The 13629-nt window shown below is 40.6% G+C and overlaps 1 protein-coding gene across 3 annotated transcripts in view; it reads left to right on the top strand.

Moving 5' to 3' along the window:
- Positions 1 to 13155, top strand: part of col5a3a (collagen, type V, alpha 3a) — a 41823-nt gene extending 28668 nt beyond the window's left edge. For all 3 annotated transcript variants that reach the window (XM_026360158.2, XM_026360149.2, XM_026360141.2), the window contains 27 exons: positions 91 to 144; positions 318 to 425; positions 919 to 1026; positions 1117 to 1170; positions 1345 to 1398; positions 1495 to 1602; positions 1742 to 1795; positions 4507 to 4560; positions 6078 to 6131; positions 6247 to 6300; positions 6414 to 6521; positions 6607 to 6660; positions 6754 to 6807; positions 7011 to 7064; positions 7167 to 7220; positions 7324 to 7431; positions 7588 to 7641; positions 7783 to 7836; positions 7918 to 8025; positions 8113 to 8166; positions 8289 to 8324; positions 8779 to 8832; positions 8938 to 9238; positions 9367 to 9479; positions 9609 to 9677; positions 10546 to 10779; positions 10992 to 13155. In XM_026360158.2, the coding sequence (XP_026215943.1) occupies positions 91 to 144; positions 318 to 425; positions 919 to 1026; positions 1117 to 1170; positions 1345 to 1398; positions 1495 to 1602; positions 1742 to 1795; positions 4507 to 4560; positions 6078 to 6131; positions 6247 to 6300; positions 6414 to 6521; positions 6607 to 6660; positions 6754 to 6807; positions 7011 to 7064; positions 7167 to 7220; positions 7324 to 7431; positions 7588 to 7641; positions 7783 to 7836; positions 7918 to 8025; positions 8113 to 8166; positions 8289 to 8324; positions 8779 to 8832; positions 8938 to 9238; positions 9367 to 9479; positions 9609 to 9677; positions 10546 to 10779; positions 10992 to 11138 (2358 nt within the window). In that variant the 3' untranslated portion in view covers positions 11139 to 13155. The remainder of the gene's footprint in view (positions 1 to 90; positions 145 to 317; positions 426 to 918; positions 1027 to 1116; positions 1171 to 1344; positions 1399 to 1494; positions 1603 to 1741; positions 1796 to 4506; positions 4561 to 6077; positions 6132 to 6246; positions 6301 to 6413; positions 6522 to 6606; positions 6661 to 6753; positions 6808 to 7010; positions 7065 to 7166; positions 7221 to 7323; positions 7432 to 7587; positions 7642 to 7782; positions 7837 to 7917; positions 8026 to 8112; positions 8167 to 8288; positions 8325 to 8778; positions 8833 to 8937; positions 9239 to 9366; positions 9480 to 9608; positions 9678 to 10545; positions 10780 to 10991) is intronic.
- Positions 13156 to 13629: the final 474 nt, after the last annotated feature.

Raw genomic sequence — 13629 nt, 5'->3', positions numbered from 1 at the left:
TCTAAACTTAAAATATTAAAAACATTACAGGCAGTGAATCTGTTAAAGAACGTTGTTGATGTTTGGCTGATTATGTCCGGTTCTCTCCAGGGTCCTGCAGGTCTGAAGGGAGGAGAGGGCCTTCCTGGTGTTGCAGGACTTATTGTAAGTCTGATTTTGCTCCATCTCTTGGTGTCCATTCAGCTTCTCTGTCACAAAGATTGTTAGGACATATGAAGCGGGAGGCCGTTTCCATGGAGATCACTGATTGTGACCCACACATTCAATCAAACAGTCAATCGTGATATTCTCACCTCGCTACCTCCTCTTATTTTCAGGGTGCCACTGGGGAGAGGGGCCCTGCTGGGCCGGCTGGTGCTATTGGGCAGCCAGGACGGCCTGGCGGCATAGGTCCTGCTGGGCCGATGGGAGAGAAAGGCGAGCCAGTAAGATTTGGAACATTGCTTATTTTGTTTCTTAGGCAACAGTGTCCAATAACACATACTGTACCATCACCTCCCACTATCGGGTAATAAACAACATGTGCTCTCACTTTGGAACATGTCATTATGAGTACGAAAGCAGTATAGAGGTAAAAGAGACAGAGAATAGCAGGGGGACAGTGTGGATGTGATCAAGCCTGCTTTCTTGGATGTGAGTTTCCTTCCTGCTGTGCTACATTAACTAATGTGTTAAGCTGATATATGATGATAATAAGTACACTGAGTAGAGAGTTTATTAGGTGCGCATAGCAAACACTATGCAGTATAGTACAACAGTCTCACTATAAAGGGATGGACTAAACAAAGATGTTGGTTTAATGCAATGAAATTCAATAGAACCACACATTATGAGCCTTCTAAAATGAGTTGCTAATACAGTTGAAAGGCTTTTGTTTTTTGGTATTTGCTAAATTATTTTCTTCTATCTGTTTCCAAGGGAGAGAAGGGGTCTGTGGGGCCAGCTGGGCATGACGGGGAACAGGGACCTGTAGGACTACCAGGGGCCGCAGGACCTCCTGGGCCTCCAGGAGAGGACGGAGACAAGGTACTGAACAACAGCATTGATTGCAGCACTGCTGTGAAGTTCTTTCTGAATTTTGGTCTCAGTTGTTTAAGTGTTTGTTTGTTTCCATAGGGAGAGACAGGAGGACCAGGCCAGAAAGGCAGCAAAGGAGACAAAGGAGAACTTGTGAGTGGGATTATTTTAATGTAAACAGTCCTAACAGCATATTGCTGTGCATCACCAGGACAAACTGGCTTATATTTGATTTGTGTTAATTTATTGTAATAACTTTTAGTTTAGACAGTGCATTCCCTGGTGGAATGAGCAGATGGTTTTAATCATATCCATCTGCCTTTCTAGGGACCCCCAGGACCTACTGGAAGTCAAGGGCCTGTTGGCCAGCCAGGACCACCAGTATGTTTGGACTACCCCGAATTAAGCTTATGAAAAGATGTAATCATATAATAACTTAGTTTGGTTTGTGTGCTGACCTGTCTGTGTATGTTTTAGGGTGCAGACGGTGAGCCAGGTCCTCGTGGGCAGCAAGGCATGAACGGAGTAAAAGGAGATGAAGGAGCTAGAGGATTTAAGGGGGCATCTGGCCCTTCTGGACTACAGGTAAGAAATACTTTCAGTGCAAGACTGACTGTCTAATGGGGTCATTTCTGATTTTCTTTAATAAGTTACATCTAAATTAATATGTCTATTTTTATGTTTGTTACTTCTCCGTGCTCATTCACCATATTGCCATTTTTAGGGAATGCCAGGACCACCAGGAGAAAAAGGAGAGAGTGGGCATGTTGGCACAATGGTTAGTACTGCTCAACAATCTTAGCACATATTGCACAACACTCATTATGAATCCACTGCTACAGTATGGTGCTATGGATATCTTGTCCACTTGACTTTGACTTGTTTTGGTCTTATCTGACATTGACTTGTCTTTGTCGAAAAAGCCTTGAATTCTTCATTTCTCCCAAATATCCAGAAGTAGTTTAATAGATCTTATTGAAGATCAAATATGTATTCATGCATTACATTTTATTACATTCTGTGCATGGAAGAAGAAGTTCTGTCAGTTCAGATGTTTTTGTACATATTGCTGTTTTGAATGCCATAATGTCTAACAACAAGTATAACAAGTATTATTCATGTGTAGCTGCAAATGGAAAACAATTACCATCCCCTTTTGTTTTGTAAATAAGAGATGATCTGCAGGCTAATTTGGTAACTTACAGTATAATAATAAATAAAAAATCAGGAGAGTGTGACACTGCACAAATAAAACTGATCTATATAAATATATTACTAATGATGTATAAACATGCCGTATAGATAATGATAATCAGTCACAGAGAGTGAGTGATCTGTTAGTGTGACAAAGTTATTGTTAGTCAGCACAATAAAATGTTTAATGCAATCCCAGTGGTACTCCCTTCATATTAGATAAACATACTTTTTCTAAGATGTGGAACTTAACTTTTAATTGACTATAAAAACTAAATATAATTAAAGGTGAAGAAGAGCTATTATCTTGTTTTAAGATTAAGTTTGACCTGGTGTTTCCCACGTTGCAAATACTGTAATTACAGTATTGTATGGGCTCAAGGTGTCAGCACTCTATGAACTACATCTGGTTCACAGACAGCCCTCCACAGCTCATTAAACTTTAATTAGTGCCACCTATTTAGTTCATTAGTGCCAGCTGTGCTGATTCTGCTGCTCTGTGTCAAACCCATGAACCAACCTTTTCCACTGCCGATAATCATTAATGTTTACCACACTCATACTCCAGGCAGTGGTCTAGAGCTGGGCTCTGTTTGCCCTGCTCCTTTATTTATATTGTTCCGATGCTGGTAGACGAAGACGTGTTGGACTCATCTTTAGAGTAAAACCAGTCATGGTTTTGCACCAGTCATGCTAGTAAGTCTTAAAGTAATATTGCCTAAGTGATATTTAGCTATTCTACTCTCACTATATAAGCTAGAAGCAGTGGTTGTTATTGTATTAGTGTTGATGACATTGACACTTACTTTCACTTGTTGATTAACTAAACATAGATAGATTCAGGATTTCATAATAATAAATGTCGTTTAAAGTCAAAACAGAAAATGCATAGATATAACTTTTAATGTTAATTATAATTATTCTTTATTGAGACCTTAGAAATGGGGGACCTTAAGTGACTGCAGCATTTATTAACGTGGCATTTAACAAACAAACAGTGCCTGGATTTATTTGGAGGTTGAAGTGTTGAAGCAATGGCTATGTAGCCATCCCTACTGTTTAACTTTATGATAACACATTAACAATATTAGTATGTTATTATACTTATTAGATACAATTACTGATCATTTCTTTCTGTTTTAAATTATGTGCATTGCATGTGAACGCCTGTGAAACCCCTCAACCTATAACAACCACAACTCATCTGTACTATGTGTGATAGGTTGTCAAGGCTGAGTATGAATAATAATGTAGATCATGAAATTGTGCGCATGACAGGCAAGCGCAGATAATGAAGAGGTGGTCCTGTGTGGAAAAGGAAGGAAGAAAGAATAAAGAAAAAGAGACACAGTGACAGAAAGGAGGCTGGGGAGCAGTGGTCTGAAGGGAAGAGGCGGGGCACTGATTGTGAGCAGGAAGACGGTGTGACAGCTGCTAATCAGATTAGCCTCAGCCTTGGCTGTCTAATGAGCATCCTCCTTTGTGACAGTCATCTCACAACGCTGTCAACCATGAACACATGCTCAACAAGATTCTCTATAGCCCCTCTTCTCCACAGCCAGATTAGGGAGGGAATGCATCAAAATGGAACCAAAACAAAAGAGCGAGAGAAAGGGGAAAGATGCTGAGGACTCAGCGGGGAAGTTTCATTCATGTGTTAGCGTTGCGGATCACAGAATTCTCCCCTCTAATGCTCAAGTATCTCTCCGCCAGAAGGATATGTATTTCCTCTAGTCCCACACAGTCTCTCCCTGGGCAGATTGTCTGTCTTTCTGTCTCAGTGTCTTTACAACACAAGACTCCCTCCAAGACTTCAGAGCGATTCAGAGCACAGCTCAGCATCTACTCAACTGAAACTGAAGCTGAGCACAGCTAGGATTAATTGCTTGGTGCTCTTGAGCTGCACAGAAGAACCAAATCACATGCCACCACTGTGTCTGAGAGAATATGGTCTTGCACATCACAGGGTAGATGTTTCTTATTAATAAGAGAGAATAAGAGAGGGGAGGGAGGTAGAAAAAAAGAGAAAGAATCAGAGCCTGTGTCATATTGAGTGTAATGACCTGTATGGACGTCTTCATCATGTCACAACGATAATGATCATAGAAACTGGGGCCAGTGCATAAGCAATTCACTGCGGGCTGACTTCTAACTCTCATCTAATTTAGGAGGCACCAGCCAACCCGTACTGTAGCACACACTCAGTTTGTATTTCTCTGTGTGTTATTGACGCAGTATATCTTTATTGTCTGCAGTGAAACCATAATGAAAAATATATTATTTGTCTTTGCACAGGGGCCTCCAGGACAGCATGGCCCACGAGGCCCTCCAGGGTCACTTGGTGGAGAGGTAGAGTGCCTTTTAATTTCTTCTGTTAGTCACATATTTGGATTTACATATATGAATGCCTATGGTACTATATTATTGAGTCATTCTCATTGAGGAAGGAGGAAAGAGAACATTGCAGTAAAGAACAAGTGAAGAACGTCAATCTGTTCACATGCATCTTCATAACGCAAACGTAAATATTCCATTAGGTCCAAAACATTGTTTCTTGTAAAACCATTTTAAAGCATCACTAGGGTTGCAAAATTAGTATTAAATTACAGTTGCAGTTAGTTAACAATAACTGCCCCAGCATGGTCCATTACACTTCGCTGTGCTAATCAGCATTACAAAATACTATAATTGGTCCTCTCATAAAAAATAAATGAACATACATCTTCAGAATTTCTTGTAGCTTCATGCTGTTGCATATTTAAGACAATTCATTGAACAGTTACTGTAAAACATTTTTTTTTGTAAATGTACCATTAAGGCAAAAAATATTGTTTTTTTGCTAGTTTGTGTAACAACAGTTTTAATTAAACCCTCTTTCACAAATGCAGTTATGAACATTGTGTAAGTAATAATAAAGTTATGACTTTGTAAGTCATAAACAAAACATGCCGTGCGACAGCTCTGAAATCTGAGGTTCCCTTTCCTAACTCAGTATTATCTGAAGATTATCCTTACACACCACAGAATCTATTTAATTTTCAGCCCCTCAACTCTACATATATAGTCTCTTCATTTGAACAATTCTTACCACAGACCCTGCACTACTTTTAAAACTTGAATTATTAAATAGTATTAGGATATAATCCAAGGTAAGAGTTATATTTACTGCTCTATTAATCATTAAGATGTATTAGACCATCATCCCTGAGAGGCAGTTATATTTACCTCTAGTAATGGCTGTCTTCTACAGCCTCTCATACTGGTAAATTATTCAGCAGTGAGTTGCAGAAAACTGTGTGAGCCACGCTACTGCTTCATCACAGGATGCATGGAAATACAGCAGCGCGGCAGAGATGGTGGGATCCATAAATGGATTGATACAGAATAGTGGAAGACAGTGAAACAGGGTGAGAAGGCATGTGAGGAAAAGTAGTTCACAGCAGGAGCTCAGTGGTTCTGTGTGGCTGTACTCAGCGCTCATGTTTGTGCACTCTACCGTAGACGTGCTTTTACTGGGTTCATCCCAAGACACAAAATGCAGTACACTGACATACATGTGTGCACGCTAACATGCATGCACATACGCTTTGCACAAGGCAAACAAACAAACTGATTGAGAGAGGAGAACTTGCATCCACCCTACTGTGACTCAGACACTATACACATAGCAAACCTGACACTCAATATTTTTCTGTGTGCTCTGATAATTCTGTTCCAGTTTCAGCATTCTGTGAGTAGAAGTGCTGACAAACAAACAAAGCACTGCACCAAGAACTTGATTTTCAAATATCATATGAATATTTGAAAGGTGCCCTTATTTTTTTGTGGTATTTTCGTTCAGTCTGTTTTCTCTCCTCCTGCCACAGGGCCCACCTGGAATGCCTGGTGGAGTTGGTCAGCCTGGAATTGTTGGGGAGAAGGTCTGTATTTCCCAATAGTAGCTACACCTGTACAGATACAGTAAAGTAAAATGGTGGTAGTTTCTTTGTGCGATGATTGTGAATTGCTGTGTTCTGAATGTTATTTGACTTCCAGGGTGAGGACGGAGAAGCAGGAGACCCTGGACCTGTCGGCGAGCCTGGCACTGCTGTGAGTAATTTTGCCTTCATGGCTTGTTCAACCTCTTCCTTTCATTGCTTTTTCTTTTCTTTTCTTTTTTTTTGACTTTTCAGTGATTGACATTGCATTTGCTGCTGTCCCAGGGTGCTAAAGGTGATGTGGGAGAGAAGGGTGACTCTGGCCCTTCAGGTGCTGCTGGGCCTCCTGGACCCAGAGGAACACCAGGAGAAGACGGACCCAAAGGCAATCTTGTGAGTCTCCAGCTCCTCCGACCAGTGAATTTTACTAGCTCCAGTTATTATGATGGTTTCATTCACTCACTTTTTTTGGCCACAGGGCCCTATTGGATTCCCTGGAGATTCCGGACCCCCAGGAGAACCTGGTGTTAATGTGAGTGTTTTTGTTTTATTATGATCTTATTATTCAGTCCTATCAACTTTTTTTTTTTGACCATTTGTCCTCCATGACATTTTTTTCATTCAGGGAGTAGATGGTGTAGCAGGGCCTAAAGGAGATAATGGAGAACCTGGCAAAGCAGTAAGCAGTGACCTTTTTAAATTCAATTACTGCACATGTTGACAAACTTGTATGATTTGCTGAAGTCTTTATTATCTGTGACATAGCCAGGTCTTATGTCTTCATTACAGTGGTGTAGTTTTCTCATTGGTGTTTTGTGACTGAATAAAATATGTTTTTTTTTATTTTTTACTTGTATCGTGTAATGTTTCTGTTATCTGTAGGGGCCCCCAGGAGCCTCTGGAGAACCAGGTCCATCAGGACCTCCTGGACGGAGGGTAAGTTTAGCATATGGTACAGTACATGTGTATATGACTATTTGTATGTTTAGATGTAATAGCTCTTGTCATTACTTATCTAATGATCTTTCTTTATCTTAGGGTCATATAGGTGCTGCAGGTAAAGAGGGGAAGCAAGGCATGAAGGGAGCCAAGGTAAGGATTGGACAGTGGACAGAGTGCTTGTGTGCGCTGCCTTCCAACAAAGCCTTTCTGATTTGTTTTGCTTTCATTCTATCTCTCCCTTTTTCTTCTGTAGGGGACAACAGGAAGCCCAGGTACAGTGGGCAAGACAGGTCCAGTCGGACCACAAGGACAGCCAGGGAGGTCTGGCCCAGAAGGTCTTCGAGGTATCCCAGGTCCCGCGGTCAGTACACAATTCATAATTCTATTTTAACATAAAGCTTGGCATGCCATTGGTGACTTTGAAATCTGTCAGCGTTTTATCACATATGTGGTATAATCTTCTACCACTAGGTTCTATTTGTTTTCATAAACTTATATTTAATTCATGTATTCTCAGGGAGAACAAGGATTAAATGGGCCACCAGGACAAACTGGACCACCAGGACCAATAGTAAGATATATTCCTGATAATAACAGGGGAGATTTGGCATATTAATGCCAATAAATCAAGACCATATTTCACATACGTATACATTCATATACAGTCTACAGCATTTCCATGCCCAACTAATAAATCTGACATTGTAAACAGGGGCCACCAGGACTTCCAGGATTCAAAGGAGACTCTGGAATCAAGGGTGACAAAGTGAGTGTTGAATCCTTAACTTAAAGGAAACTAAGGTGTAAACTCTAAGAAAAAGAGGTGATGAACCATTTCTGTCTGCAGGGTCATGGTGGGTTGATCGGTCTGATTGGCCCCCCAGGAGAACTTGGTGAGAAGGGAGACAGGGGACTTCCAGGGAACCAGGGTACACAAGGACCTAAAGGAGACGAGGTACATATACTGTAGCAGCATGATGCATCTGATAGATTTAAATACAAGGGACAGTCAGTAACAAAATATTTTTGTTATTATATTCAGGGTGTGGCTGGTTCGCTGGGTCCCACTGGCCCACCGGGGCCACCTGGACTGTCAGTAAGTGTGATTTGGCCATAAATAGCTGATTACTATTTTGCAATGTTTCCTGTTTTAATAGCTTTATAATTTTGTTTTATACTTTTGCTGTTTGCTTACTTGTTTCTCTCCTTCACTGTCAGGGTGCATCTGGCGAGAAAGGTGCAAAGGGAGACAATGTGAGTCCAATAATCAGTTTTGTTTATATATTGCTATTCCTGTATTCACACCTCAGCTTGGTTAACAGCTGCTCAGACCATATGCTGGGGAGGTAAGAAAAAATGTGTTTGCTGACTTAACTGCACCATTCTTCATAATCATAATACTCAACTGTGTTTATCATATCTTTGGAACTAAAAGCCAGCTGTACAGCCATGTTTGCCTTGTGTATGATTTTTCTCTACTGGCCCTTTTAATAGGATTTGGCTCTGGTGTGTGTGATGCTATAAAAACCACTATAGTGTATCTCGAGAGCCAAGGTTTCAACCGTAGCGCGTGTATGCACACAGTTGGATAATCCTATAAAACAGCTGCCATATGTGCCTGTATTAAGGCAGTATTTAGCCAAGTGGTGCGACAGATGCTCTAGGTGAGACTTGATTGACACAAGTTTTATGCTCTGCTATTCTCCAGGGTGCTGTTGGTCCTAGAGGAGATCCAGGCCCAGCTGGCCCCCCAGGACCCCCAGTGAGTGCCTTCAGTGATCCATATCATGGCCTTCTCAGTGCTACTGTAGTTTCGTTGTGTTTCTTTCACTTTCTGCTATTGCTAATCTTTCTGTGCCTCCTCCAGGGACCCCCTGCAACAATGGTTGAGCCCCTGCCCATCAGGGAGGGCAGACGAAAAAGACGAAGGCATTCTAATCGGGCAGAAGGTGCAGCCCTATCCATGGAGGAGGATGTGGAACTGAAATTGGAGGAGTTCCTTCAAGGAGATCAGCCTTTGGAGGACCCAGAGGGAATGGAAGAAGTCTTTGCTACCCTCTCTTCTATGAAAACTGAAGTGGAACTGATGAGGAGGCCCCTTGGAACCTTTGAGAGCCCTGCTCGGACCTGCAAAGAGCTCATGATGGTTCAACCGCACTACAAGGATGGTTAGCCCAGCATTTGTTGAAAGTTTTATGCAAGAAACAAAGGCCTAGGAAAATTATCATTTTGAGTGTCCATTCTAACACCATTTGTTGCTTGATTAATTTATGTTCTTTCTTTTTGCACTTTGTAGGAGACTACTGGCTAGATCCTAACCAGGGCTGTCACAAAGACTCCATCAAGGTCTACTGTAACTTCACTGCTGATGGAGAGACTTGTCTCGACCCTGACAAGAGGATTGAGATAGTAAGTCTCCAATCTCTTGCTGTCAGCCTGTACAAAGCTGACCTCATCATATTACTGTACCTCATGTTGCATAAATCACTCCCTATATCCCTTGAGCATAAAATTTAACTCGCCATTCTCCGTGTCTAGGTGAAATTAGCAGCATGGAACAAAGAGAAGCCAGGACGCTGGTACAGCCAATACAGGAAAGGCAAGCAGGTACAAAAAAAAAAAATCTGACATCACTTCCTGCCATTAATCTCAGCTCGCTCCAAATGCCACGCCGTCTTTTTCAGCTTAATTACTCATCCTAATTGAGAGTGTTTGAGTGATATTTGTGCATATGAATGGCACAAGAGTTTTCAGATGAATGTGTTGGCATGTTTGTGCGTGTTCACCCATGTGCACATTACTGCATGTGAATGTTTGTGTTTATTGGTGAATCTGTTCACCGTATAATATGCTATTAATTTATCGGACTGTGTGAGAGCTGATTTGAATCGCCAGCAGTTTATTTATTCGAGCAGTCTCAATGACTCACACAAAGTCACTGTGAGTACTGCACCGCTGACTAGCATTCAGGCCTGCATGCTCAGAGCGCTGACTTTTCATGTGCACCTTATCAGAGGTCTCATAACTCTCTTAGGTAATCACAGAGCTGCCAGCACAATTGCAATTCACTATCCCCCTCACACAGACTGTTCAGATACGCTACGAGTTTTTTTTTCTTCCCTCAATTTTCTTACTTTCTACATTACTTTCCCTGTCTGTTCTAATTCTGGAGAAAAATCGCTGTAACCATTTCACCTTGCTTATGTAAATTCCTTCATCACCAAGCTGGGAGATTTGTAATTTCAGTGATGGAAAGAGAATTAGGATATGTATTTTTCTGACACAGATTATTATTAGGCTCAAATGTGTTTTTTATGGTTCCATCTTTTTAGGAGAAAATGCAATTTTGTTTGTTTTTTCTCACTGTGTGATTTTGATGATGGTTTTCTTTTGTTCTTATTAATATATAATTGGTGATTATAGCACCTTCTTGTTCTGTGTTGTACACCAATACCTATACGTCTGTGTCGTTCAGTTCTCCTACAGTGACAGGGATGGGAATCCTGTACACGTAGTTCAGCTGACCTTTCTGAAACTACTGAGTGCCACAGCCAAACAGAGCTTCACCTACACCTGCCAGAACTCAGCTGGTTGGTTTGACAGCACCTCCCGCTCCTACCAGCACGCCATCCGCTTCCGGGGCAGCAATGATGAGGAGCTGACACAAGCCAAAAGCCCCTTTATCAACGCTGTACATGATGGATGCCAGGTCAGTACTGGGACAACTAGGGATTAGTCTTAGTGAAAGTCATTAGTTTATCAATTATGTTTCTTTTGTCAGCCAGTACCTAATTTAATAAATGGATAGTCATTAAATCACCAACCTAAATAAGGATATAGACAAGAGTGGAAAAAGCTAGTTGTTCTAAATTAACTGAACAAATTCTAATAATTTAATAACATTTTTTTTTTCTGTTTCAGTACCGCAAAGGTCAAGAAAGAACTGTTCTTGAGATCAGCTCCCCCTCAGCAGAGCTGCTCCCTATAATAGATGTGGCCCCAAGCGACTTTGGTAACAGCAACCAGAAGTTTGGATTCCAAGTTGGACGAGTATGCTTCAATGGTTAATACCCTGCCAACAACAAAAGACCTGCACAACACGTTTTCACTTAAATAAACTGGAGTTTTACCACTGCCCCAAGCAATATTTATTATATTATGTTCCTGTATGTGGTGGGTTTGTGGTATATTATATAAGACTCAACAGCCAATGAAACAGGTTCTATGGCTTTACAATAAGAAGAACGGCAAGAAAAAGGACATGCAACCGTGGATACAAAGAATTTTTACTAAAGGGAAACATTCCAGTAAAATCTATTTAATTTTTTTGTTTTTTCTTCACTGTGTAAGTTTGCTGTAATAGATCCTCTAGATATATGAGGACTACACCCCTTGACAATGACCACTTATAAATCAGACAGATCTGTCCAATCATGGAAAGGAACTGTCTGTCGTTCTGTGGTATGGGTCTGTTAAGTGGGACTTTTCAGGCCATGGATGAACTACAGTAGTTGCTACCTAATGTTTTACAGAGACTGGTTGTCATCATGCTCATTTGCATACTCAGATTTTACTTTAATGACAATTGCATAGCAGTTGTAAAGTAGCCTAGCATATTAATTCCACACAAGAACCGTAATTAATTTCCTGTGTGCAGGAAAGATAAATTGTCCTTTTTACCCTTCAACTGCAGAATGCTTAGTGAATTACCTTGATTTGTATTCAATAGGCATAGCTATATAGTTATTGAACCCAACACTTACTTGAATGGATAAGGTTGTTTCCTTTATTGGACTGGTTATAAGCTTTTTGGTGCCTCCATGTTTCTGCAGAACACAGTACTGTATATGTCAGACCAATATCTTTTTAACTGCTTGCCATGACATACCTCAGCAACTAGGTTGGAGGTGTTTCAGGGGAAGAATTAAAAGCATGCTGATTTGAATGTTCTCTAGTCTTAACTGCAGTCCTTTATACATAGAGACATTTCACACATCAAGCATTTTTATAATTGCTGACATAACCTGTTCTCACTTTTCCTCCCTACTCAGAGGTTTTTGTTTCTCTGTTTTGTTCCTATGTTATAATTTGACCAGAATATGTTGCTGTTCTTTTGACATAATTTGCTCTTCAGTGGTGCTCAAGATGATTGTTATTTTTGTGTAACTGTGAGCAGGATTATAGGACAAGAGAGGGACAGGGTTATTGCTCATTCAGCAGCACAACACATGCTCAGAGGCTGGAGCCTAGTCTACTGTGTTTTTGCACATCTTCTGGCTGATTGTGCCAATTTCACAGGGCCAGTGAAAGGAGGTTAGGGACAGTTGAGAGCCGTGTGGTTGATTGCTTTAAAGGGCCAATCCACTCTGAAAATGGAATTCACACTGTGCCGCTTCAGTGATTTTGCATAGTAAATCTAGTGTCTCTCTAACCTCCAAACTGCTCAACATCAGCTGAAGTTAATGTTGTCATCATGTTATTTGGTAAAGCAGATTCATTTCTTCCTTATTTTAATTACTTTAACCCAAAATTGTCCTTACATCACAATAAAATCTCCATGTGTTGTGACTGTTCCTTTATTCACATGCCACGTGGAGCAGCTTGAAGATTTCTTTTTGCAGATGACAAAAGCTACTACAGCCTGTCTCTGTCTCTTGCATGTTGGCTCAAACAGAGTCTTCTTCAAATCAATAAATTTAACTGTAAAATGTCACAGAAATGGCACACAGTGTGTGTGTGAATTCTGCCTTTATGGTTGATTTTTTTTCCCTTTAGCAAAAGACATTTCTTAATGCTCTGCTTACCTCCTCCAATTCAATCAGACTGTGTAACCAGCATGTGTAATTTTGCGGTTCACTCCCACTGTTCTATTTCTTTCATAGCATTCAAACAGTTCAGTAATTAACTCCTCTCCTCTTATCCCATCCTGCATTGCCCCTCCTGTGTATAGTATTGTACTAATTTTATATATTGTACAGTTATTCCGAGGACTTTATGAGCAATAACCGACTGCCTGAAAGAAAAAAATGTATTTGTCAAAAACTGATGTGTGAATAAAAACAAAAAATAAATTGTTTTAATTTTTTTCCTCTCCAGACCCAACAGGTGGTTTAGAACAATAGCCACGAGGGCCTGTCGCCGCCTCCATTGTCAAGTCAGAGTCAGATAGATGAAGAAGGTTCTTCATTACAAACTAGGTAGTTCTGTAATATTTATTCAACAAGCTAGCAAACAGCATCCCCACACAGCTGATGTAATCAACTCTGATTTGCTCCCCATTTCTTTTATTTCAATTAGCTCTTTTTCAGTTCTCGAGGGAAACTAGGGCAGAGACTGAAGCAAATGCAGCAGGATGTAGGGATGGATAGGGAGTACAGAAATTCTGTCTGTTTGAAAAAGTAAACGCTGTCCTGGTGCATATTTAAGCAAGACAGACAAAAACAAATGGTAACTGTCCCAATGATTTTTGATTTGTGGTCAAAACAATTTCCTTGTAACCCCATACACTGTACAATCTCTGTCTGCTTACCTATTAATCTCTGACTACAACTATACACAC

Source organism: Anabas testudineus, chromosome 8 (assembly GCF_900324465.2).
Source record: "Anabas testudineus chromosome 8, fAnaTes1.2, whole genome shotgun sequence".
Lineage (NCBI taxonomy): Eukaryota > Metazoa > Chordata > Actinopteri > Anabantiformes > Anabantidae > Anabas > Anabas testudineus.
The sequence above is the reverse complement of the archived record's forward strand: the minus strand, read 5'-3'. Positions and strand labels throughout refer to the sequence as shown.